The sequence below is a fragment of the Aegilops tauschii genome, chromosome 7 (assembly GCF_002575655.3).
Source record: "Aegilops tauschii subsp. strangulata cultivar AL8/78 chromosome 7, Aet v6.0, whole genome shotgun sequence".
NCBI lineage: Eukaryota > Viridiplantae > Streptophyta > Magnoliopsida > Poales > Poaceae > Aegilops > Aegilops tauschii.
Window position 1 is genome coordinate 498,902,657 of NC_053041.3, and position 22,741 is coordinate 498,925,397.

At 47.5% G+C, this 22,741-nt stretch overlaps 1 protein-coding gene across 1 annotated transcript; it reads left to right on the forward strand.

The window, feature by feature from the left end:
* Positions 1-7,639: 7,639 nt before the first annotated feature.
* LOC109731510 (B-box zinc finger protein 21) lies at positions 7,640-9,222 on the forward strand. Its single transcript, XM_020290687.4, has 3 exons — positions 7,640-8,002; positions 8,104-8,460; positions 8,550-9,222. Exons 1-3 carry the CDS (start codon positions 7,805-7,807, stop codon positions 8,850-8,852), a joined length of 858 nt encoding a protein of 285 aa, XP_020146276.1. The 5' UTR covers positions 7,640-7,804; the 3' UTR covers positions 8,853-9,222.
* The last annotated feature ends 13,519 nt before the right edge of the window (positions 9,223-22,741 follow it).

Genomic DNA, 22,741 nt, shown 5'->3' on the forward strand with positions numbered 1-22,741 from the left:
GCTTGCGATCCGTGCCTCATGGGCAAGATGACTAAAACGTCGTTCTCCGGAACTATGGAGAGAGCAACAGATTTGTTGGAAATCATACATACAGATGTATGTGGCCCGATGAATATTGAGGCTCGTACCAGGTATCATTATTTTCTGACCTTCACAGATGATTTGAGCAGATATGGGTATATCTACTTAATGAAACAGAAGTCTGAAACATTTGAAAAGTTCATATAATTTCAAAGTGAAGTAGAAAATCATCGTAACAAGAAAATAAAGTTTCTACGATCTGATCGCGGAGATAAATATTTGAGTTACGAGTTTGGTCTTCAATTAAAATAATGTGGAATAGTTTCACAAATTCGTGCCACCTGGAACACCACAGCATAATGGTGTGTCCGAACGTCATAACCGTACTTTATTGGATATAGTGCAATCTATGATGTCTCTTACCAATTTACAACTATCGTTTTGGGGTTATGCATTAGAGACAGCTACATTCACGTTAAATAGGGCACCATCGAAATCCGTCGAGACGACGCCTTATGAACTGTGGTTTGGCAAGAAACCAAAGTTGTCGTTTCTTAAAATTTTGGGGTTGCGATGCTTATGTGAAAAGGTTTCATCCTGATAAGCTCAAACCCAAATCGGAGAAATATGTCTTCATAGGATACCCAAAGGAGACAGTTGGGTACACCTTCTATCACAGATCCGAAGGCAAGAAATTCGTTGCTAAGAATGGATCCTTTCTAGAGAAGGAGTTTCTCTCGAAAGATGTGAGTGGGAGGAAAGTCGAACTTGATGAGGTAACTGTACCTGCTCCCTTATTGGATCACAGAAATCTGTTCCTGTGACTTCTACACCAATTAGTGAGGAAGTTAATGATGATGATCATGTAACTTCAGATCAAGTTACTACCAAACCTCGTAGGTAAACCAGAGTAAGATCCGCACCAGAGTGGTACGGTAATCCTGTTCTGGAGGTTATGTTACTAGACCATGACGAACCTACGAACTATGAAGAAGTGATGGTGAGCCCAGATTCCGCAAAATGGCTTGAGGCCATGAAATCTGACATGAGATCCATGCATGAGAACAAAGTGTGGACTTTGGTTGACTTGCCCGATGATCGGCAAGCAATTGAGAATAAATGGATCTTCAAGAGGAAGACGGACGCTGATAGTAGTGTTACTATCTACAAAGCTAGAATTGTCGCAAAAAGGTTTTCGACAAGTTCAAAGTGTTGACTACGATGAGAGTTTCTCACTCGTATCTATGCTTAAGTCTGTCCGAATCATGTTAGCAATTGCCGCATTTTATGAAATATGGCAAATGGATAAACAAAACTGCATTCCTTAATGGATTTATTAAAGAAGAGTTGTATATGATGCAACCAGAAGGTTTTGTCAATCCTAAAGGTGCTAACACAATATGCAAGCTCCAGCGATCCATCAGAGGACTGGTGCAAGCATCTCGGAGTTGGAATATACGCTTTGATAAGTTGATCAAAGGATATAGTTTTATACAGACTTGCGATGAAGCCTGTATTTACAAGAAAGTGAGTGGGAGCACTACAACATTTCTGATAAGTATATGTGAATGACATATTGTTGATCGGAAATAATGTAGAATTATTCTGCAAAGCATAAAGGAGTGTTTGAAAGGAGTTTTTCAAAGAAAGACCTCGGGGAAGCTGCTTACATATTGAGCATCAGGATCTATAGAGATAGATCAAGACGCTTGATAAGTTTTTTCAATGAGTACATATCTTAACAAGATTTTGAAGTAGTTCAAAATAGAACAGTCAAAGAAAGAGTTCTTGCCTGTGTTACAAGGTGTGAAATTGAGTAAAGACTCAAAACCCGACCACGACAGAAGATAGAAAGAGAATGAAAGTCATTCCGTATGACTTGGCCATAGGTTCTATAAAGTGTGCCATGCTGTGTACCAGATCTATTGTATACCCTACACTGATTTTGGCAAGGGAGTACAATAGCGATCTAGGAGTAGATCACTGGACAGCGGTCAAAAAATTATCCTTAGTGGAATAAGGATATGTTTCTCGATTATGGAAGTGAAAAAGGGTTCGTCGTAAAGGGTTACGTCGATGCAAGTTTTGACACTAAATCTAGATGACTCTAAGTCTAGGTCTAGATACATATTGAAAGTGGGAGCAATTAGCTAGAGTAGCTCCGTGCAGAGCATTGTAGACATAGAAATTTGCAAAATACTTACGGATCTGAATGTGACAGACCCGTTGACTAAAATTATCTCACAATCAAAACATGATCACACCTTAGTACTCTTTGGGTGTTAATCACATAGCGATGTGAACTAGATTATTGGCTCTAGTAAACCCTTTGAGTGTTGGTCACATAGAGATGTGAACTATGGGTGTTAATCACATGGTGATGTGAATTATTGATGTTAAATCACATGGCGATGTGAACTAGATTATTGACTCTAGTGCAAGTGGGAGACTGAAGGAAATATGCCCTAGAGGCAATAATAAAGTATTATATATTTCCTTATATCATGATAAATGTTTATTATTCATGCTAGAATTGTATTAACCGGAAACATAATACATGTGTGAATACATAGACAAACAGAGTGTCACTAGTATGCCTCTACTTGACTAGCTCGTTAATCAAAGATGATTATGTTTTCTAGCCATAGACATGAGTTGTCATTTGATTAACGGGATCACCTCATTAGGAGAATGACGTGATTGACTTGACCCATTCCGTTAGCTTAGCACCCGATCGTTTAGTATGTTGCTATTGCTTTCTTCATGACTTATACATGTTCCTATGACTATGAGATTATGCAACTCCCGTTTACCGGAGGAGCACTTTGTGTGCTACCAAACGTCACAACGTAAATGGGTGATTATAAAGATGCTCTACAGGTGTCTCCAAAGGTACTTGTTGGGTTGGCGTATTTCGAGGTTAGGATTTGTCACTCCGATTGTCGGAGAGGTATCTCTGGGCCCACTCGGTAATGCACATCACTATAAGCCTTGCAAGCATTGTGACTAATGAGTTAGTTACGGGATGTTGTATTACGGAACGAGTAAAGAGACTTGCCGGTAACGAGATTAAACTAGGTATCGAGATACCGACGATCGAATCTCGGGCAAGTAACATACCGATGACAAAGGGAACAACGTATGTTGTTATGCGGTCTGACCGATAAAGATCTTCGTAGAATATGTGGGAGCCAACATGGGCATCCAGGTCCCGCTATTGGTTATTGACCGGAGAGGTGTCTCGGTCATGTCTACATAGTTCTCGAACCCGTAGGGTCCGCACGCTTAACGTTACGATGACAGTTTTATTATGAGTTTATGTATGTTGATGTACCGAATGAGTTCGGAGTCCCGGATGAGATCGGGGACATGACGAGGAGTCTCGAAATGGCCGAGACGTAAAGATCGATATATTGGACGACTATATTCGGACTTCGGAAAGGTTCCGAGTGATTCGGGTATTTTTCGGAGTACCGGAGAGTTACGGGAATTCGTATTGGGCCTTAATGGGCCATACGGGAAAGGAGAGAAAGGCCTCAAAAGGTGGCCGCGCCCCTCCCCATGGTCTGGTCCGAATTGGACTAGGGAAGGGGGGCGCCCCCTTCCTTCTTTCTCCTTCCCCCTTCCCTTCTCCTACTCCCACAAGGAAAGGAGGAGTCCTACTCCCGGTGGGAGTAGGACTCCCCCCTTTGGCGCGCCTCTCCCCTTGGCCGGCTGCCTCCCCCTTGCTCCTTTATATACGGGGGCAGGGGGGCACCCCATAGACACAACAATTGATCTATTGTTCTCTTAGCCGTGTGCGGTGCCCCCCTCCACCAAATTACACCTCGATAATACCGTTGCGGAGCTTAGGCGAAGCCCTGCGTCGGTGGAACATCATCATCGTCACCACGGCGTCGTGCTGACGAAACTCTCCCTCAACACTCGGCTGGATCGGAGTTCGAGGGACGTCATCGAGCTGAACGTGTGTAGAACTCGGAGGTGCCGTGCGTTCGGTACTTGAGCGGTCGGATCGTGAAGACGTACGACTACATCAACCGCGTTGTGATAACGCTTCCGCTGTCGGTCTACGAGGGTACGTGGACAACACTCTCCCCTCTCGTTGCTATGCATCACCATGATCTTGCGTGTGCGTAGGAATTTTTTTGAAATTACTACGTTCCCCAACAGCCCAGGCGTGTGGCTCTGGCGGCTGCACGTCCGGCTGGTTGAGCTGCGGTGGTGGCGGCATGCTGCAGCTCCTGGATGGCGGCGCGGCGGCGCCGCGTAGGTGGATGTGCTGCGGCGGTCGTGGGGAGCGGTCCCTGGCCTCCGGGGCGGTGTGTGCTCTGCCAGCTCCGGCCGTGCGAGCAGTGGAGAGGTGGTCATGGCTGTTGGCGGCGGCTCCGGGTCGGTGTCGTGTGGCATGGCCGCTGGTGCTTCCGGTGAGGGTGGTGGCTCCCTGGATGTGTCAAGGGCTATGGCGCGGTGGGCTGTCCTCGCGGCAGTACGGTGATGGTGGTTGTCGTGGGTCTCTGGATGAAAGTTTCTGCCCGACTCGATCGGTGCCGGCGACGGCGGCGCTCTGTTGCGCCGTTTCCATCTTGATGGCGTCGTCGAGGAGCCCCGACCCGCCTCCAACCAAAGGAACCTCGTCTTCCAGGTGAAACCGAGATTTAGTTTGCTGGATCGGATGGCGGCGGCGTCTTCTTGGACGTCGTTTATCTTTCTCGGAGGCGCCATCTTTGGAGACGAGGTTCGGTTGGCGCTTGTGGCTTTTGTGCTTCTGGTGGTATGCCGAGACAGTGGATGCCGGAGCGGGGCTCCGGACGGTGGATGTATGCCGAGGCGGCGGCCTCGGACGGTCATGCAACGGCGGTTCTATGGGGTAGGTCCGCTGCTTTGCTTGGCATGGGCGGCGACCTGGTGCTGCGAGGGTGGCCAGTTCGTCGGCTCGGTCGACGCGATCTGTGGGGTCGGTCTGGCTGGAAGTCGGGGCGGCGGCCCCGGATGTTTGGTACAACGTTCGTGGTCTGCGGGCGGTCGTCTCGTGTAGTAAGGGCTACGAGGCGCCTGAATCGCGCGGCGTTGTGGCTCGCGGGCGGGCGGGGGATGTCGGAGCGGCGGCTCCGGAGTCGGGTGTGTGTGTTTGTTGCAATGTTGCCTTGGGTCGTGTGGTCGGCAAGGGTTCGTTGCGTGTGCGGTTTTTCGGTCTGGTTTTCCTCATAATTTGGGCCACTCTGTTAGGTTTTCGATCCAGTTTCCCTCATAAACTGGATCAACTCTCTTCTTCTATAATGCAAAGCCAGAGCACCTGGCCCTCTGACGAGGTTCCGTCAAAAAAAAGGTGCAGCATGTGCATGCGCCAACCTGGATTGTCACCAACAGATGCTCATGTTGGAGTGATACGCATAAGAGCAAGTATAATAGAGCTGACTCAGCGGGCTATAAGGAATAAATTAGTATATTTCTGCTTAGTTGGAGGAAAGAGAAGAGGAGAAAGAAGAGGAGAGAGAAGATAAGCGGGCTCTTCATGAAGAGCCAGCTCTAGCACGTGCTCCTAGGCACTTTGTGAGAATGAAAGGTGGGCCACATAATAAAAAAAATACACTTATTTGATCTACTATTATACATGTTGGCTATAAGATGGGTTGTAGATGACATAGCATTAGCTTGTAGCCAGCAGCTGGCTATACTATTAACCATGCTGTAATGGGGACTCACTCCAGCAAGATCATCTATTGGAGACTCGCTCCAACGTGACCGTCTGTCTGTTGAAGGCTGCCATCTGTCGAGCTGTACGCCTTCAGACTATTTCAAGCATTCAACTTGTGCGCCTTTCTCTCTAACTCATTATGAGTTGAGTTCATTAGGATTTGTTCGCTCAATGGCATTATCCAGGTGGGCACAAAGGTGCACGCACCTGGCTTGAGATTCTAGGGAAGAGATTAGCCAATTGATCAAAGCCGATTAAGCTGGTCCCTCCCTGCTTTATGGAAGCAAAAAAACAAATATTAAGCTTGCATTATTGGGGAAACTAAATTGATGTGCCTAGTGCTAGTTGTACATTTGGTTGGCTATTATGTAATGCATATTAATTACTAGTGGTTCACTTGAGTACGCACTGGAGGACGTCACTATCAGTCGACTGCTAAGCTAGAACATGCCTTATTTCCTCTCATGAACCGCACTACTTGTAAAAAGAGGTACGAAAGACTGAAATGCCATCAAAGAACTAGCCATGGATAGGGGTGAATCAAAAGTTAGCTATCCATGTGCCAGAACCATAACTAGGTTTCTTGAACTATTTGGTTCCAACTCTAGTCTACTGCAACTTGTTTCTGATTGAAAGGCTGTGTTGTTGTAACCTACTACTTGTAGCACTAGTCATGAACACATCTCCTGCCTTTTAAGCTTAATTAAACACGTTCCTGACTTTTCAGCCTAATTAGTGGTTTATTAGACAAATGACTCTAAACATTGAGACCTAGCAATTAATACTTGATATGTCAATATGAGGTACATTCCCGCAAAATATAATTGAGCATCCAAGTAATATGTTCATCTCCAAGCAAAATTCAAGTTTAGTACTAATGGATATTCCAAATTCTAGAACAAATCAATGAATGGTCTTCTCAATCTGTTTCTTCACTTTCTTCGCATTACGAGCTTATATTCCTGCTTAGCTTATAGCTTGTGTTTTCTTTTCTTAGATAAGCTGCTTCACTTGAATTTTATCTTGAAAGCTTTTAGTTCCGTAAATCATAAGCAAATGAGTAATTTTTATAAATTTGTTAGCGGCCTATTCACTCCACGCGTCTAGTCGATACCTTTAATCCATCAAAGCACCCCCTCACCCTCCCGCCAACATATGACATACACATACGATAAGCCATAGTCTTGAGATCCCGAATCTTGACCCATTTAGTCTCAACTTTGCTTTGATCGCCAATTTGAGCAACCTCCCGCCATGATTACATCCAAAGAAGAAGAAATAAGGAAGCAAAGAAGAAGCAAATCAATTAAGCTCAAAATAGTATAGGACATTGAATTGTACAGTAATCTGGAAAATAAAACTTAGTACTTTTTCATGATCTCCTTCCAGCTTCTTGCTTGTTGATTTGAAAATGCTTCTTGATTGTCACTCGGTAACCAAATAACCTAATCGTCACCTTTCTCACCTCGTAGTCGTAGCCACACGACCTTGATAACTCTCTAGACCTTGTAACGGGCTTCGATGCCCGTCGACGCTCTTCGTGATAGCGTGGCCTCACAAGACCACAGGGGAAATCGAAAGGGTGAGAAAAATTACCAAGATTTAGTGGCTTGTGGAGCAACAAGTCTGATAAATTTTGGAACCTTATGCCAAAAGAGGAAGAAAAGGAAGATACATTTTAAGCTGACACGGTTGCCCACCTCCCCGGCTCCACCTCCGGCTCCCTCATTCGGGAGGGACAGTGCCAGCACTGACTTCCTCACCCTGAAGTACAGATCACCGCTAGATATTTTTGGTTTTGTTAAGGATATTTTGGAGTTCCATGCCCCACCCCACCCCACCCCACCCGCCGCCAAACTTTTGAACAAACCCATGCGGGAGCAGAATAAAACTCGGCGTGAAAGATCTCTCTCGTCTCCCTGTCATGGCGTATATAAAATAGCCCCATCGCCCTCCACATGCTCCTCTTCCATTGCTTGCTTGCTCCTCTGTTCTCCTCGCATTATTTCCCTCCGCCTCCTTCCTCGCATTCAGCCGCAAAGCCTTCTCTCCTCCTCCTTTGACTTGCTTCCAAGAAAGCCGATCGCCATGCGCGTGCAGTGCGACGTGTGCGGCCTCGAGCCGGCCGCCGTGCTCTGCTGCGCCGACGAGGCCGCGCTCTGCTCCCCCTGCAACCGCCGCGTCCACCGCGCCAACAAGCTCGCCGGCAAGCACCGCCGCCTCACCCTCCTCCAGCCCTCCCCGGCCGCCAACGACGCCGCCGCGCCGCTCTGCGACGTCTGCAAGGTGCGTGCGGTGCCTGCGCTCCATCTCCGTCCGATGCTGCGACACTGAGCTGAGCTGAGCTGAGCTGAGCTGACGGTGTTTCTTCGCTGGATTGTTTGCAGGAGCGGAGGGGGCTCGTGTTCTGCGTGGAGGACCGGGCGATCCTGTGCGCCGACTGCGACGAGCCCATCCACAGCGCCAACGACCTCACGGCCAAGCACAGCCGCTTCCTCCTCGTCGGGGCCAAGCTGTCCGCCGACCCCGTGGACCAGGAGATCCCCTCCCCGGACGGAAGCTCCGTCGAGCAGGACGACTGCTCGGCCTCGGCCGCCGAGGAAGCCCCTGCAGTTCACGACGCCAGCCACGCCGGTGGAGGAGGAGGAGGAGGAGGAGGAAGCAGCATTTCAGACTACCTCACCAACATCTGCCCCGGCTTTGAAGTCGACGAACTCCTCTTCGACGACGCCGCCTTCGTCGCCGTAAGTCGCCGCCGACCATCTGTTTACCCGGTTCTGTCCACCGCAGCGTACGTGCGAAAACTAAACGCCCAAACCTTTGCACTTGGCAGAAGCAGAAGGGGCGCGACGAGCAGGTGCCGTTCATGGACGCCGACCTCTTCGACGTGGTCGCCGCCGAGCGCCCGGGGAAGCGCGGCGCATGGGCGCCCCACGTGCCGCATACGCCGGCGCCGGCCTGGGGCCTGGAGGAGTTTCCGGCCGCTATGGTGGCCCCGGCGGCGGCGGCGAAGGCCAAGCAGGGGCACGTGCGGGAGTGGTACCACAGCGACAGCGACAGCGACGTGTTCGCCGTGCCGGAGATCACGTCGCCGCCGGCCAAGCGGGCGCGGCCGTCGTCGTTCTGGTGCCTGTGAACGAGCTTGCGCGGCGGCCAACCACCCACGCCGCCGCAGCAACCGGGCGAGCTACGTACCTGTGGCTCGATCGATCCATCACTAGTGTAATCTTTGCTCGTTGTAGCTTGGTGTGACTGAAGTGGTACCGAACTCTAGTAGCGCACCTATGGTATAGTAGAGTACGCTGTTTTTTATGTATAAGAATGAGATGTTGCTGTTGTATCATAAATAAGTAGCGAACGAATCGTGATCTCCTTCAACTCTATCACACCTGAAAACTAAATTGCACGTACGGAAACCAAATGTATCTCCAAGCAAGTAATGTGTATGAGACTGTATTTTCGAGAGAAAAAAGTAATGTATGCGACCCATCGAGATGTTGTGCTTCTGTTCTACTCCTCCGCAAGTTCCCGATGGGAGTCGAACCCCGGTCTACAAGATAACACCACTGCGTCCTTGCCAAATTGCACGTACGGAAACCAAATGTATCTCCAAGCAAGTAATGTGTATGAGACTGTATTTTCGAGAGAAAAAAGTAATGTATGCGACCCATCGAGATGTTGTGCTTCTGTTCTACTCCTCCGCAAGTTCCCGACGGGAGTCGAACCCCGGTCTGCAAGATAACACCACTGCGTCCTTGCCACTGAGCTACAGCCTAGTCCTCACTACCTTCATAACTTAACATAAGACATTTTTTGACATTGTCACCGAGGAAGTTTCTACCAAAATTTGAAAACTAACTGGGTAACTTTAGAGCATTGCTGATTTTCCAGATTGAATCACATCAATCTGATAGAATAGTTGACTGGTGAGCTTGCATTATCGTGTACCCTCGTGTTACAGCAGACAACAATTGTTTGTCAAAACCAAAACTGAACCGAAGGTTATTAGTATTTTTTTAGGTAGTTAGATTAGGCGTGTGCGTGCGTGTGTTGTTGTGTGTTGTAATGGTGTACTATGAAATACTCCCTCCGTCTCAAAATAAGTGTCTCAACCTTAATACAAATTTATACTAAGTTAGTATAATTTTTTTTTGAGAAACAAGAGTAAAAGATTACTCAAAGGGGGTTTTACACTTATTTTGGGACGGAGGGAGTAGTTGATTCACTCCTTCCATGTATAGCTAACTTATGGGGGCAAGTCGGTCTCGATCGAAGGGGTCCAGGTGACCCACAATCGAGCACGGCGCCCCCCCCCCAGGCTTGTGAGCCTAGGGTGGCCCCCTCTGGCACTTCTTTGCTGAAGTATTTTTCATTTATTCCAAAAAAAATCTCCGTAGAGTTTCATCCAATTCTGAGAACTTCTTATTTCTGCACAAAAACAACACCAATGTACTTTTGCTGAAAACAGCGTCGATCCGCATTAGTTTCACTCGATCATGCAAATTAGAGGCCAAAACAAAAGCAAAAGTGTTTGAAAAAATAGATACATTTGAGACGTATCACCAACCGATACATTTCCAACTTTACTTGAGGAACAAGTAAGGCTGACTCCTCGGTTTACAAAGGCCCTGTATACAATCTTGTTGTAACGCCCCAAGACCGACGCTTCAGAAGACTTCCTTATTTTCGTGATCGCCGTGTGTTTCTTTTGTGCTTGCTCTTTATTTTTCATTGCATCATGTCATCATGCCGTCATGTCATTAATTTTTAAAACTCAACCAAGTAAATTGCATGGATCTTCGATCCATTTAAATCGAGGGAAATGCACATGGTGATTTCTCTTTATAACATATTTCCTCCCAATATTATTAGGGAGCTATATTAAAATATTCCTTTCGTTGGAGTTCACCATAACACACTTGCAAATATCCCAATGCCTTTGTTATCTTAATTCTTGGTCTCCAACCTCGCATTATATTTTTTTCATCTTATTCCGGAGCTCCACCAAAAATCCGAACATTTTTGGACCTTCCCAACCCTCACTTCCTTCAAATCATATCGTCCAATCAGGCCACCTCTATTTTTCCTGGATCAAGCGCATTTTTGTGAGTCTGGGAAAATTGTCCGCATGCGCAAATTCTTTCCCTAACCCTATCTTTCTTTTCTTCTCTCTAATATTTTTCTGCTAAAAAGAAATAAGGGAGAGAGAAGAGAGAGAATCCCAGCCGGCCACTTGGGCCTCCTGTAGCCGCAGTCCACTTGGCCCAAGGCCCAGCCGCGCCATAACCCTAGCCCGATCGATTCCCCATCTCTCCCTTCGTTCTCCTCCTGCGCCGCCACTCACCCATCGCCGATCCCCATCTCCCTCTCGTCTCCTCCCTCGCGCTGCCTCCCTCACAGAAAGAGAAAGGAGCAGAGCCTCGCGCTTCTCCCTCCGCGCGATCTCCTCCTCACCCTCTCTATCTCCTAGCGCGCCCTTCGCCTGCCTGCTCCCTCCTGCTTCTCTTCCTCGTCTCGCCCCGCGACCCCGCCGCCGCTCCGGCGGGCGAGCCCATGCTCCGACGCCGCCGTCCTTGTGCTGCAACGCTGTAGACAGAGCCCTGCCTCTGTCTCCTTCTTCCCCGCGCGTGAGTTGCTCTCCTCCGCCAGCCACCTCCCGCTCGCCTCCTTCTTCTCTTCCTCGCGCGCCCGCGACCATGGCTGCCTCGTCATCAAGCTCGCCGTCGTCTCCCTGGTGGCCGACTGCGTCGACCTCCTCTGCAAGGACAAGCCACTTCTGCGGCCACCACGAGCACCACCAGCAGCAGCTTCAGGACGTCCCCGCCGCCAAGTCCCTCGCCGCCTCTCTCTGCTACACCTCGTGCGACCTCCTGCCTCGTTCCCACGCCGCTCGTCGCCAAAAGCCAGCAAGAGGAGCCCCGCCTCCACTTGAGGGCTCCGCGACATCCTCTGCTGCACCTCCACCGGCCGGCGACCTCACCTGAACCTCGCCGGCGAGCAGCCCGCTAGGATAGGCCAGTCTCGCTCGGAACCAGCCTCCTCCACGCGCTAATCCTGCGGCCGTCGCCCCTGCATCGCGCCAAGTCCCTGCATCGCGCCCCTGTTGCTGTTGACGTCAAGTCCAACGACCACCGAGCGTGGAATTCGCCAATTACACCACCGGCAAGACTAAAACACTGAAACGACAAGGTCGACTATGTTTTGCTGCCTCTCTGGATCGCCAAGTTCCACAAGACACAAGTACCACGACGACCGTTGTTCGCCAAGTACCCTCTCCGGATCGCCGAGCTCGAATACCGATGACATGTACCACAACCGTCGCCTTGGGTTTCGTCAAGTTCCTATACGACCCGTGTACAACTACCGTCTCCCCGAAGACTTGGATTCGTCAAGTACCTCTCCGAAACGAACGTGTACCACTACTTCCACTACGACCGTCCCGAGAACGTCTACTTCCCTCAACGGACTTGATCCGTTCCAAAATGCACGTTTCGAAGGTATAACCGCCGAAACGACGCCCGTGAACGTATGATTGTGATGTATGAGTTTCTCATGTTCGAACCGTGTCCCAGTTGTCGCTTGCGCGCTCCTCGTTTCCTTGCCACCGTCTTGTGGGACACCCGGTAACCGGGATCACCCCACCATCTTGCATGACACGCTCACGCCACGCTTCCTTTTGCACCGGAATCTCCGTGAGCTACCGGAACCGGGATGTTGCCGTGGCACCATTTCCGTTTCACCGCCGTGGCACCCTTTTCCTTCCGCCATGGTGACAAATGCCTCGTATCATGCTCATGTCAACATTTTCATAAACTTGCTTAAAATGTGCATATGTCATCCGCATCACGATAACAACATTTAAAAGGTCTACAACTGATGTTTGCATTAAAATTGTTAAATGACATGAGGATTTTTCGGAATTGTCGTTTGTTATTTCCGGCCTCATTTAAACTTGCCTACATAGGTTGTTTAATTATGCTTCACCTCTTGCCATGTTAATCAACATTTAATATTGATGGGTACATAACCGAGAGAACTAAACAATTGATGTGGTGTTTCGTCAATATGCAACTCGTTGCATATTGAGCTCCACTTAATTTGTAGTATTGTTTGTTGCATTTTCCCATGCCATGCCTCTTTAAACCGGACATGCATCATACTTGACTGTGCATCATGCCATGTGTATGTGGTGGTTGTTTACTATGTTGTTTGTTTCTTTTCCGGGTGGCTTCTCTCGTTAGCTTCGGTTTCGTTCCGGAGTTGTGAGGATTCGTTCGACTACATCCGTTTGTCTTCTTCATGGACTCGTTCTTCTTCCTTGCGGGATCTCGGGCAAGATGACCATACCCTCAAAATCACTTCTATCTTTGCTTGCTAGTTGTTCGCTCTATTGCTATGCAGCGCTACCTACCACTTGCTATTTCATGCCTCCGATATTGCCATGAACCTCTAACCTTTGTCACCCTTCCTAGCAAACCGTTGTTTGGCTATGTTACCGCTTTTGCTCAGCCCCTCTTACAGCGTTGCTAGTTGCAGGAGAAGATGAAGATTGCTCCAGGTTGGATTATATTTATGTTGGGATATCACAATATCTCTTATATTATTAATGCATCTATATACTTGGTAAAGGGTGGAAGGCTCGGCCTTATGCCTGGTGTTTTGTTCCACTCTTGCCACCCTAGTTTCCGTCATACCGGTGTTATGTTCCTTGATTTTGCGTTCCTAACGCGGTTGGGTGATTTATGGGACCCCCCTTGACAGTTCGCTTTGAATAAAACTCTTCCAGCAAGGCCCAACCTTGGTTTTACATTTGCCTTACCTAGCCTTTTTCCCTTGGGAGTCGCGCATCCCGAGGGTCATCTTATTTTACCCCCCCGGGCCAGTGCTCCTCGGAGCGTTGGTCCAAACTAGAGCCCTTTGCAGCGCCACCTCGGGGAAACTTGAGGTCTGGTTTTAGTTGTACGGACTGCTCATCCGGTGTGCCCTGAGAACGAGATATGTGCAGCTCCTATCGGGATTTGTCGGCACATTCGGGCGGCTTTGCTGGTTTTGTTTTACCATTGTCGAAATGTCTTGTAACCGGGATTCCGAGACTGATCGGGTCTTCCATGGAGAAGGTTTATCCTTCGTTGACCGTGAGAGCTTATGATGGGCTAAGTTGGGACACCCCTGCAGGGTATTAAACTTTTGAGAGCCGTGCCCGCGGTTATGAGGCAGATGGGAATTTGTTAATATCCGGTTGTAGAGAACTTGACACTTGACCTTAATTAAAACGCATCAACCGCGTGTGTAGCCGTGATGGTCTCTTCTCGGCGGAGTCCGGGAAGAGAACACGGCTTTCGGGTTATGTTTGACGTAAGTAGGAGTTCAGGATCACTTCTTGATCATTGCTAGCTCCACGACCGTTCCGTTGCTTCTCTTCTCGCTCTTATTTGCGTATGTTAGTCACCATATATGCTAGTGCTTGCTGCAGCTCCACCTCATTACCTCATATTTCCTATAAGCTTAAATAGTCTTGATCTCGTGGGTGTGAGATTGCTGAGTCCTCGTGACTCACAGATACTTCCAAAACAGTTGCAGGTGTCGATGATACCAGTGCAGGTGACGCAACTGAGCTCAAGTGGGAGCTCGATGAAGATCTTGTTCGTTGTGTTGTTTCTTTTCATATTTGATCAGTAGTGGTGCCCAGTTGGGACGATCGGGGATCTGGCAGTTGGGTTGTCTTCTTTTCTTTTGGTTCCGTAGTCGGACCTATGTGTGTATCTTGAATGATGTATGATTTAATTATGTATTGTATGAAGTGGCGATTGTAAGCCAACTCTTTATCCCATTCTTGTTCATTACATGGGATTGTGTGAAGATGACCCTTCTTGCGACAAAACCACAATGCGGTTATGCCTCTAAGTCATGCCTCGACACGTGGGAGATATAGCCGCATCGTGGGCGTTACAAGTTGGTAATCAGAGCCATCCCCGACTTAGGAGCCCCCTGCTTGATCGAATCGCTGGCGTTGTTGAGTCTAGAACAAAAATGTTTTGAGTCTTAGGATTATATATATCGGAGAGTAGGATTCTTTTTACTCCTCAGTCCCTTCGTCGCTCTGGTGAGGTCTCCTGACGTAGAAGTTTTGACTCTTCTCTCCTCAAATTTCACAAAAAAAAAAATTTAGGATCACGCGGGTATCTTGGAATCGTTCCGATGGTTTTGTGACGAGAACATTGTTCTTGGTGCCTCCTGACATTTAGGGGTTGTGGCAGTGTCCCGGGGAGTTGAGCTCCGAGGTGTTGTCGTCACAATTTTATCGTTGCAGTTCTGGAATACCTGAGTTTCGCCGACATCGAAATCTCTTTTATGCAGTTGTTGGTGAGATCACCTCGACGCCACCCAGTACTGGGGCGGGAGTTCGGGAGTATTGCCATAACTAGTATAACGGATGCTTTTCGAAGGTTGAGGTAAACGATTTCCGGAGTTTTCTTGGTTATGTGTTGACGGATGGATACAGCTGGATCTAGGTATTGTTAGTTTGGGTGATATATTTTGTGTCCCTTGTATCCCCAACACCAGATTGCATAACCAGAAAGTTTCGGGAGTTTATAAGTGGGAATTCAAGTAGCTCTTAGGATATCTTTCCGACAGACGCATGATATGAGATTGGGGTTCGACGTCTAGTGGTCCGCCTGTACACGGTTGGTTTTACAGTGGTCTCGTAGTGTCTTAAAGAGTCCTTGGCTATGCCGACTCGGGGACGCTTCGTATGTCATGTGCACTGCCTTGTACATGATGGTGCTGTACGATCGAGCCCGTGTGGGCCCCACCACGAAAACTTCGGACGAAATCTCTATCATATGTTTGTTCCGGCTTATTTTGCAAGCCAATCCTTTGTTTTGTTTTGTTTTGTGGTATTCGGGTTGCTTCGAAGTCAAGTGTTGATTCCATACCTTTCCTAAACGGTGTTCTCATATTTCTATATGGATACTAATCCTTTTTGATCTCGAGGTCGTCATGTTAAATTCTTTTCCAACCGGCGTGTTTCTCTTTTAGTGGATCCGATCATTTTCAACATCCGCAAGATCAATTCTAAGCTTTTCTCAACGGTGTTTGTTTCATCCGCCCCAAGGTGCCTTTGTTTTCCCCGCCCTCCCACCCTTTTCCTTCAAGGAATCAGATGTCTTAACCAAGTATCCATTTTATTCATGTGAAGTTTCTCCATTCTTTTCCATCAATGTTCTTATCCGGTGATTCTCAGGAAGATGCTCAGGAAGCTTCAAGTTTATCATTCTTCATTCTCGTATTCTTTTCCGGTGGATTCAATTGAAGCTTTCAGTGTTGATCGTATTCTTTTCCGTGTTTCAAATGTTTTCTCATGCCAGTGTATCTCTTAATCATTCACCTCTCGCTTTCCATGTGTTCCGGAGTGTTGAAGATATCTCAGGAGACTCGCATTTCCATTCTCAATCCGTTCAAGCTATCTCGAGGTTGTTATCTCTTTTGGGCCATTTAATTCAACCGGTGCAATCTCCTTTTCAAGTAATCATTTCAACGGTGTTTCTTTTAAGTGGGCCCTAACCCACAGGTCTTTTTCCAGGATCTTACCTGACTCTTCTAATTCTTCCGGAGTTATTCTCAAATTCTTTGCAAAGTTTGACGTAAGAATGATTTATCATCAGTCATATTTCTTTCTCCAAGATCTTTCAAATTCTTTTCATCGTTGGTTCAACATTTCTAATTTTCATCCCGGAGTATCTCAACAATTCATGATGGTGCTTCTCATCGTCATTCTCAACATTTGAAGACCGAAAAAGAATTTCTCCTAAATCTTGGTCCGTTCTCTTGAAGATTCATAGTTCTAGCTTATGCCATCCTCTCATAATTGTTTTTCGATTGTGAGAATTCTTTTCTTATCCATGCGGAGCATTTCATGAGTTGTTTTCATTTCTTGATCATCCAAAGGCCATCATTTCAGAAGATTTCTTCGTTCTAAGTTTTTAGATTCGTTCTCCAATTATCCTAAATTGTTGTCTCTTCATTCATCTCCATATTCTCCCGGTGCAATGTTCAAGTATCCTCTAGTCAGCTCGTAATCTATTCGTTCTCATGTATCTAAATTCCCTCGAGTATTTTCGCGCGTTCTTTAATTCTTACGGTGTTTCGTCCTCTTTTCTTTAATTGTTTTCTATTCTCGCGGGGGTTCGCTCAAGATTTTTTCTCTTCCTTCGTTATCATATCAATTTATTCGTTGTTTCAATCCTACCGGTGGTTCGATGAAGACCTTCCCAAGTTGAGCAATATCTCTCTTTAATCCTTTCTACGAGAATAAGTAGTATGCAAAATCCGTTGCTTGTCATCAATTTATATTGGTGAAGGATACGCATAACATAATTCTTATCATGTTTCCTCCAAGTGATTTATTCCTTCTTTCGGAGTTCGTTCAGGATATCAAATTCTCGGTTCCAAGTTGTTCATCTTTTCTTTTCCGGAGTTCCAAGCTTTCTGCATTATATCATTTCAAAGCTCCATCTAAATCATCGCAAGGCTTCACCTTGTGTTCTCAACTTCTCTTTCGTTTTATCATCCTTTTTACCGGAGTTCTTCATGGAGGCTCTACTTGGTGGTTCGTCAAGGATTCTTTTCATTCTTCAATTGTTCTTCAAGATTTCTCTCGGAGTTAAGACACGTCAAGTCATACTCCAAAATAAACATGGTGTTCAACACATGTTTTGTTTGAGGAGTTCAAGCATTCTTCATCTTGCATTCCGAAGTGCAATTCTTTCTACCTTATCTCTTGAGATGGTGTTATGTCACTCTTGGCAATTTCTCCTCGTGTTTCATGATTCACAAGTCGTCAGGGATAAGATATTTAAATCCATCATTTTCTGTTCGTTCAAGAGATCTTTTCAACCAACCAATCTCTTCGTTGGATTTATCTTGTGTCATGTTTCACCTAAAGCCTTCCCTAAGGAATGTTGCCATTATGGTGCTTATCAATGATCCAAGTCTTTCTACTATCCTCTTGGTGAAAGAAGTTTTTCATTGCCTTGGTGCTCTCACTCAAACCAATGGCTTCCTTTAGTGGCCGTTTGTCACCTCATAATGTTGAGATGTTTCCATAAGCCCACTACTAGCTTTTTCTTTTCGTTGTTGGTTTTCCAACAACTCCGTTCAATCCTATTTCGCAAGGATGCTCCTTAAAATTCATTTATGGTAGGAGATGGTGGTTTCATTCTTCGTTCTATTCACTCCAACTATCTAACTATCATGCATTGTTTCCGGAGGCTTTGTGATGTTGCTCTCTTCGACCAATCATCTTGTTTTGTCAAGATCATGTAATTTTTCTTTTCTTATCCGTTTAGCCAGAGTGTCGTGCCTTCTTTTCAAGTTCTTCCCATTCTGTCAAGTTTTGCCTCCCTTATCAACCGGAGTGCTGTCTGAAATCTTTCTTACCACTTGTGCCATTCTTTCATCAGTTCCGGAGGCAGTGTGTTGTTAAATTCATCGAGTATCCTCTCATCTTGTCAAGATCATGTTCAATTCCTTCCAGTTACAGTCGGAGTGCTGCCCAAATTATATCACTCTTATTCCTTCTCTATCTTGTTTTAACCGGAGTGTTGTCGTAATTGATCTTTATCGTTCCTTATACATCTCGTTTCAACCATAGTGCTTGCATGTACTTCTTGTCCATCTTAACCATTTTGGTTTGTTTTTCAACCTACAAGGTTCTTGTAATGGTCCTTGTTCCTCTTGCTGAACGGAGTGTTGTAAATTTTGTTCACTTTCGTTGTGTCATTTCTTCAAGCTTTGCGACCTCTCAAGGTTCTTTGGTTTCACTCGTTTGTCAAAGAACCAGTTTTGTTTTACCTCTTCCCCTTCAGTTTCTCTCCGGTGCCATCCTAGATCTCGGGACGAGATCCTCTTGTAGTGGTGGAGTGTTGTAACACCCCAAGACCGACGCTTCAGAAGACTTCCTTATTTTCGTGATCGCCGTGTGTTTCTTTTGTGCTTGCTCTTTATTTTTCATTGCATCATGTCATCATGCCATCATGTCATTAATTTTTAAAACTCAACCAAGTAAATTGCATGGATCTTCGATCCATTTAAATCGAGGGAAATGCACATGGTGATTTCTCTTTATAACATATTTCCTCCCAATATTATTAGGGAGCTATATTAAAATATTCCTTTCGTTGGAGTTCACCATAACACACTTGCAAATATCCCAATGCCTTTGTTATCTTAATTCTTGGTCTCCAACCTCGCATTATATTTTTTTCATCTTATTCCGGAGCTCCACCAAAAATCCGAACATTTTTGGACCTTCCCAACCCTCACTTCCTTCAAATCATATCGTCCAATCAGGCCACCTCTATTTTTCCTGGATCAAGCGCATTTTTGTGAGTCCGGGAAAATTGTCCGCATGCGCAAATTCTTTCCCTAACCCTATCTTTCTTTTCTTCTCTCTAATATTTTTCTGCTAAAAAGAAATAAGGGAGAGAGAAGAGAGAGAATCCCAGCCGGCCACTTGGGCCTCCTGTAGCCGCAGTCCACTTGGCCCAAGGCCCAGCCGCGCCATAACCCTAGCCCGATCGATTCCCCATCTCTCCCTTCGTTCTCCTCCTGCGCCGCCACTCACCCATCGCCGATCCCCATCTCCCTCTCGTCTCCTCCCTCGCGCTGCCTCCCTCACAGAAAGAGAAAGGAGCAGAGCCTCGCGCTTCTCCCTCCGCGCGATCTCCTCCTCACCCTCTCTATCTCCTAGCGCGCCCTTCGCCTGCCTGCTCCCTCCTGCTTCTCTTCCTCGTCTCGCCCCGCGACCCCGCCGCCGCTCCGGCGGGCGAGCCCATGCTCCGACGCCGCCGTCCTTGTGCTGCAACGCTGTAGACAGAGCCCTGCCTCTGTCTCCTTCTTCCCCGCGCGTGAGTTGCTCTCCTCCGCCAGCCACCTCCCGCTCGCCTCCTTCTTCTCTTCCTCGCGCGCCCGCGACCATGGCTGCCTCGTCATCAAGCTCGCCGTCGTCTCCCTGGTGGCCGACTGCGTCGACCTCCTCTGCAAGGACAAGCCACTTCTGCGGCCACCACGAGCACCACCAGCAGCAGCTTCAGGACGTCCCCGCCGCCAAGTCCCTCGCTGCCTCTCTCTGCTACACCTCGTGCGACCTCCGGCCTCGTTCCCACGCCGCTCGTCGCCAAAAGCCAGCAGGAGGAGCCCCGCCTCCACTTGAGGGCTCCGCGACATCCTCTGCTGCACCTCCACCGGCCGGCGACCTCACCTGAACCTCGCCGGCGAGCAGCCCGCTAGGACAGGCCAGTCTCGCTCGGAACCAGCCTCCTCCACGCGCCAATCCTGCGGCCGTCGCCCCTGCATCGCGCCAAGTCCCTGCATCGCGCCCCTGTTGCTGTTGACGTCAAGTCCAACGACCACCGAGCGTGGAATTCGCCAATTACACCACCGGCAAGACTAAAACACTGAAACGACAAGGTCGACTATGTTTTGCTGCCTCTCTGGATCGCCAAGTTCCACAAGACACAAGTACCACGACGATCGTTGTTCGCCAAGTACCCTCTCCGGATCGCCAAGCTCGAATACCGATGACATGTACCACAACCGTCGCCTTGGGTTTCGTCAAGTTCCTATACGACCCGTGTACAACTACCGTCTCCCCGAAGACTTGGATTCGTCAAGTACCTCTCCGAAACGAACGTGTACCACTACTTCCACTACGACCGTCCCGAGAACGTCTACTTCCCTCAACGGACTTGATCCGTTCCAAAATGCACGTTTTGAAGGTATAACCGCCGAAACGACGCCCGTGAACGTATGATTGTGATGTATGAGTTCCTCATGTTTTAACCGTGTCCCAGTTGTCGCTTGCGCGCTCCTCGTTTCCTTGCCACCGTCTTGTGGGACACCCGGTAACCGGGATCACCCCACCATCTTGCATGACACGCTCACGCCACGCTTCCTTTTGCACCGGAATCTCCGTGAGCTACCGGAACCGGGATGTTGCCGTGGCACCATTTTCGTTTCACCGCCGTGGCACCCTTTTCCTTCCGCCATGGTGACAAATGCCTCGTATCATGCTCATGTCAACATTTTCATAAACTTGCTTAAAATGTGCATATGTCATCCGCATCACGATAACAACATTTAAAAGGTCTACAACTGATGTTTGCATTAAAATTGTTAAATGACATGAGGATTTTTCGGAATTGTCGTTTGTTATTTCCGGCCTCATTTAAACTTGCCTACATAGGTTGTTTAATTATGCTTCACCTCTTGCCATGTTAATCAACATTTAATATTGATGGGTACATAACCGAGAGAACTAAACAATTGATGTGGTGTTTCGTCAATATGCAACTCGTTGCATATTGAGCTCCACTTAATTTGTACTATTGTTTGTTGCATTTTCCCATGCCATGCCTCTTTAAACCGGACATGCATCATACTTGACTGTGCATCATGCCATGTGTATGTGGTGGTTGTTTACTATGTTGTTTGTTTCTTTTCCAGGTGGCTTCTCTCGTTAGCTTCGGTTTCGTTCCGGAGTTGTGAGGATTCGTTCGACTACATCCGTTTGTCTTCTTCATGGACTCGTTCTTCTTCCTTGCGGGATCTCAGGCAAGATGACCATACCCTCAAAATCACTTCTATCTTTGCTTGCTAGTTGTTCGCTCTATTGCTATGCAGCGCTACCTACCACTTGCTATTTCATGCCTCCGATATTGCCATGAACCTCTAACCTTTGTCACCCTTCCTAGCAAACCGTTGTTTGGCTATGTTACCGCTTTTGCTCAGCCCCTCTTACAGCGTTGCTAGTTGCAGGAGAAGATGAAGATTGCTCCAGGTTGGATTATGTTTATGTTGGGATATCACAATATCTCTTATATTATTAATGCATCTATATACTTGGTAAAGGGTGGAAGGCTCGGCCTTATGCCTGGTGTTTTGTTCCACTCTTGCCGCCCTAGTTTCCGTCATACCGGTGTTATGTTCCTTGATTTTCCGTTCCTAACGCGGTTGGGTGATTTATGGGACCCCCTTGACAGTTCGCTTTGAATAAAACTCTTCCAGCAATGCCCAACCTTGGTTTTACATTTGCCTTACCTAGCCTTTTCCCCTTGGGAGTCGCGCATCCCGAGGGTCATCTTATTTTACCCCCCCGGGCCAGTGCTCCTCGGAGTGTTGGTCCAAACTAGAGCCCTTTGCAGCGCCACCTCGGGGAAAATTGAGGTCTGGTTTTAGTTGTACGGACTGCTCATCCGGTGTGCCCTGAGAACGAGATATGTGCAGCTCCTATCGGGATTTGTCGGCACATTCGGGCGGCTTTGCTGGTTTTGTTTTACCATTGTCGAAATGTCTTGTAACCGGGATTCCGAGACTGATCGGGTCTTCCCGGGAGAAGGTTTATCCTTCGTTGACCGTGAGAGCTTATGATGGGCTAAGTTGGGACACCCCTACAGGGTATTAAACTTTCGATAGCCGTGCCCGCGGTTATGAGGCAGATGGGAATTTGTTAATATCCGGTTGTAGAGAACTTGACACTTGACCTTAATTAAAACGCATCAACCGCGTGTGTAGCCGTGATGGTCTCTTCTCGGCGGAGTCCGGGAAGAGAACACGGCTTTCGGGTTATGTTTGACGTAAGTAGGAGTTCAGGATCACTTCTTGATCATTGCTAGCTCCACGACCGTTCCGTTGCTTCTCTTCTCGCTCTTATTTGCGTATGTTAGTCACCATATATGCTAGTGCTTGCTGCAGCTCCACCTCATTACCTCATATTTCCTATAAGCTTAAATAGTCTTGATCTCGTGGGTGTGAGATTGCTGAGTCCTCGTGACTCACAGATACTTCCAAAACAGTTGCAGGTGTCGATGATACCAGTGCAGGTGACGCAACTGAGCTCAAGTGGGAGCTTGATGAAGATCTTGTTCGTTGTGTTGTTTCTTTTCATATTTGATCAGTAGTGGTGCCCAGTTGGGACGATCGGGGATCTGGCAGTTGGGTTGTCTTCTTTTCTTTTGGTTCCGT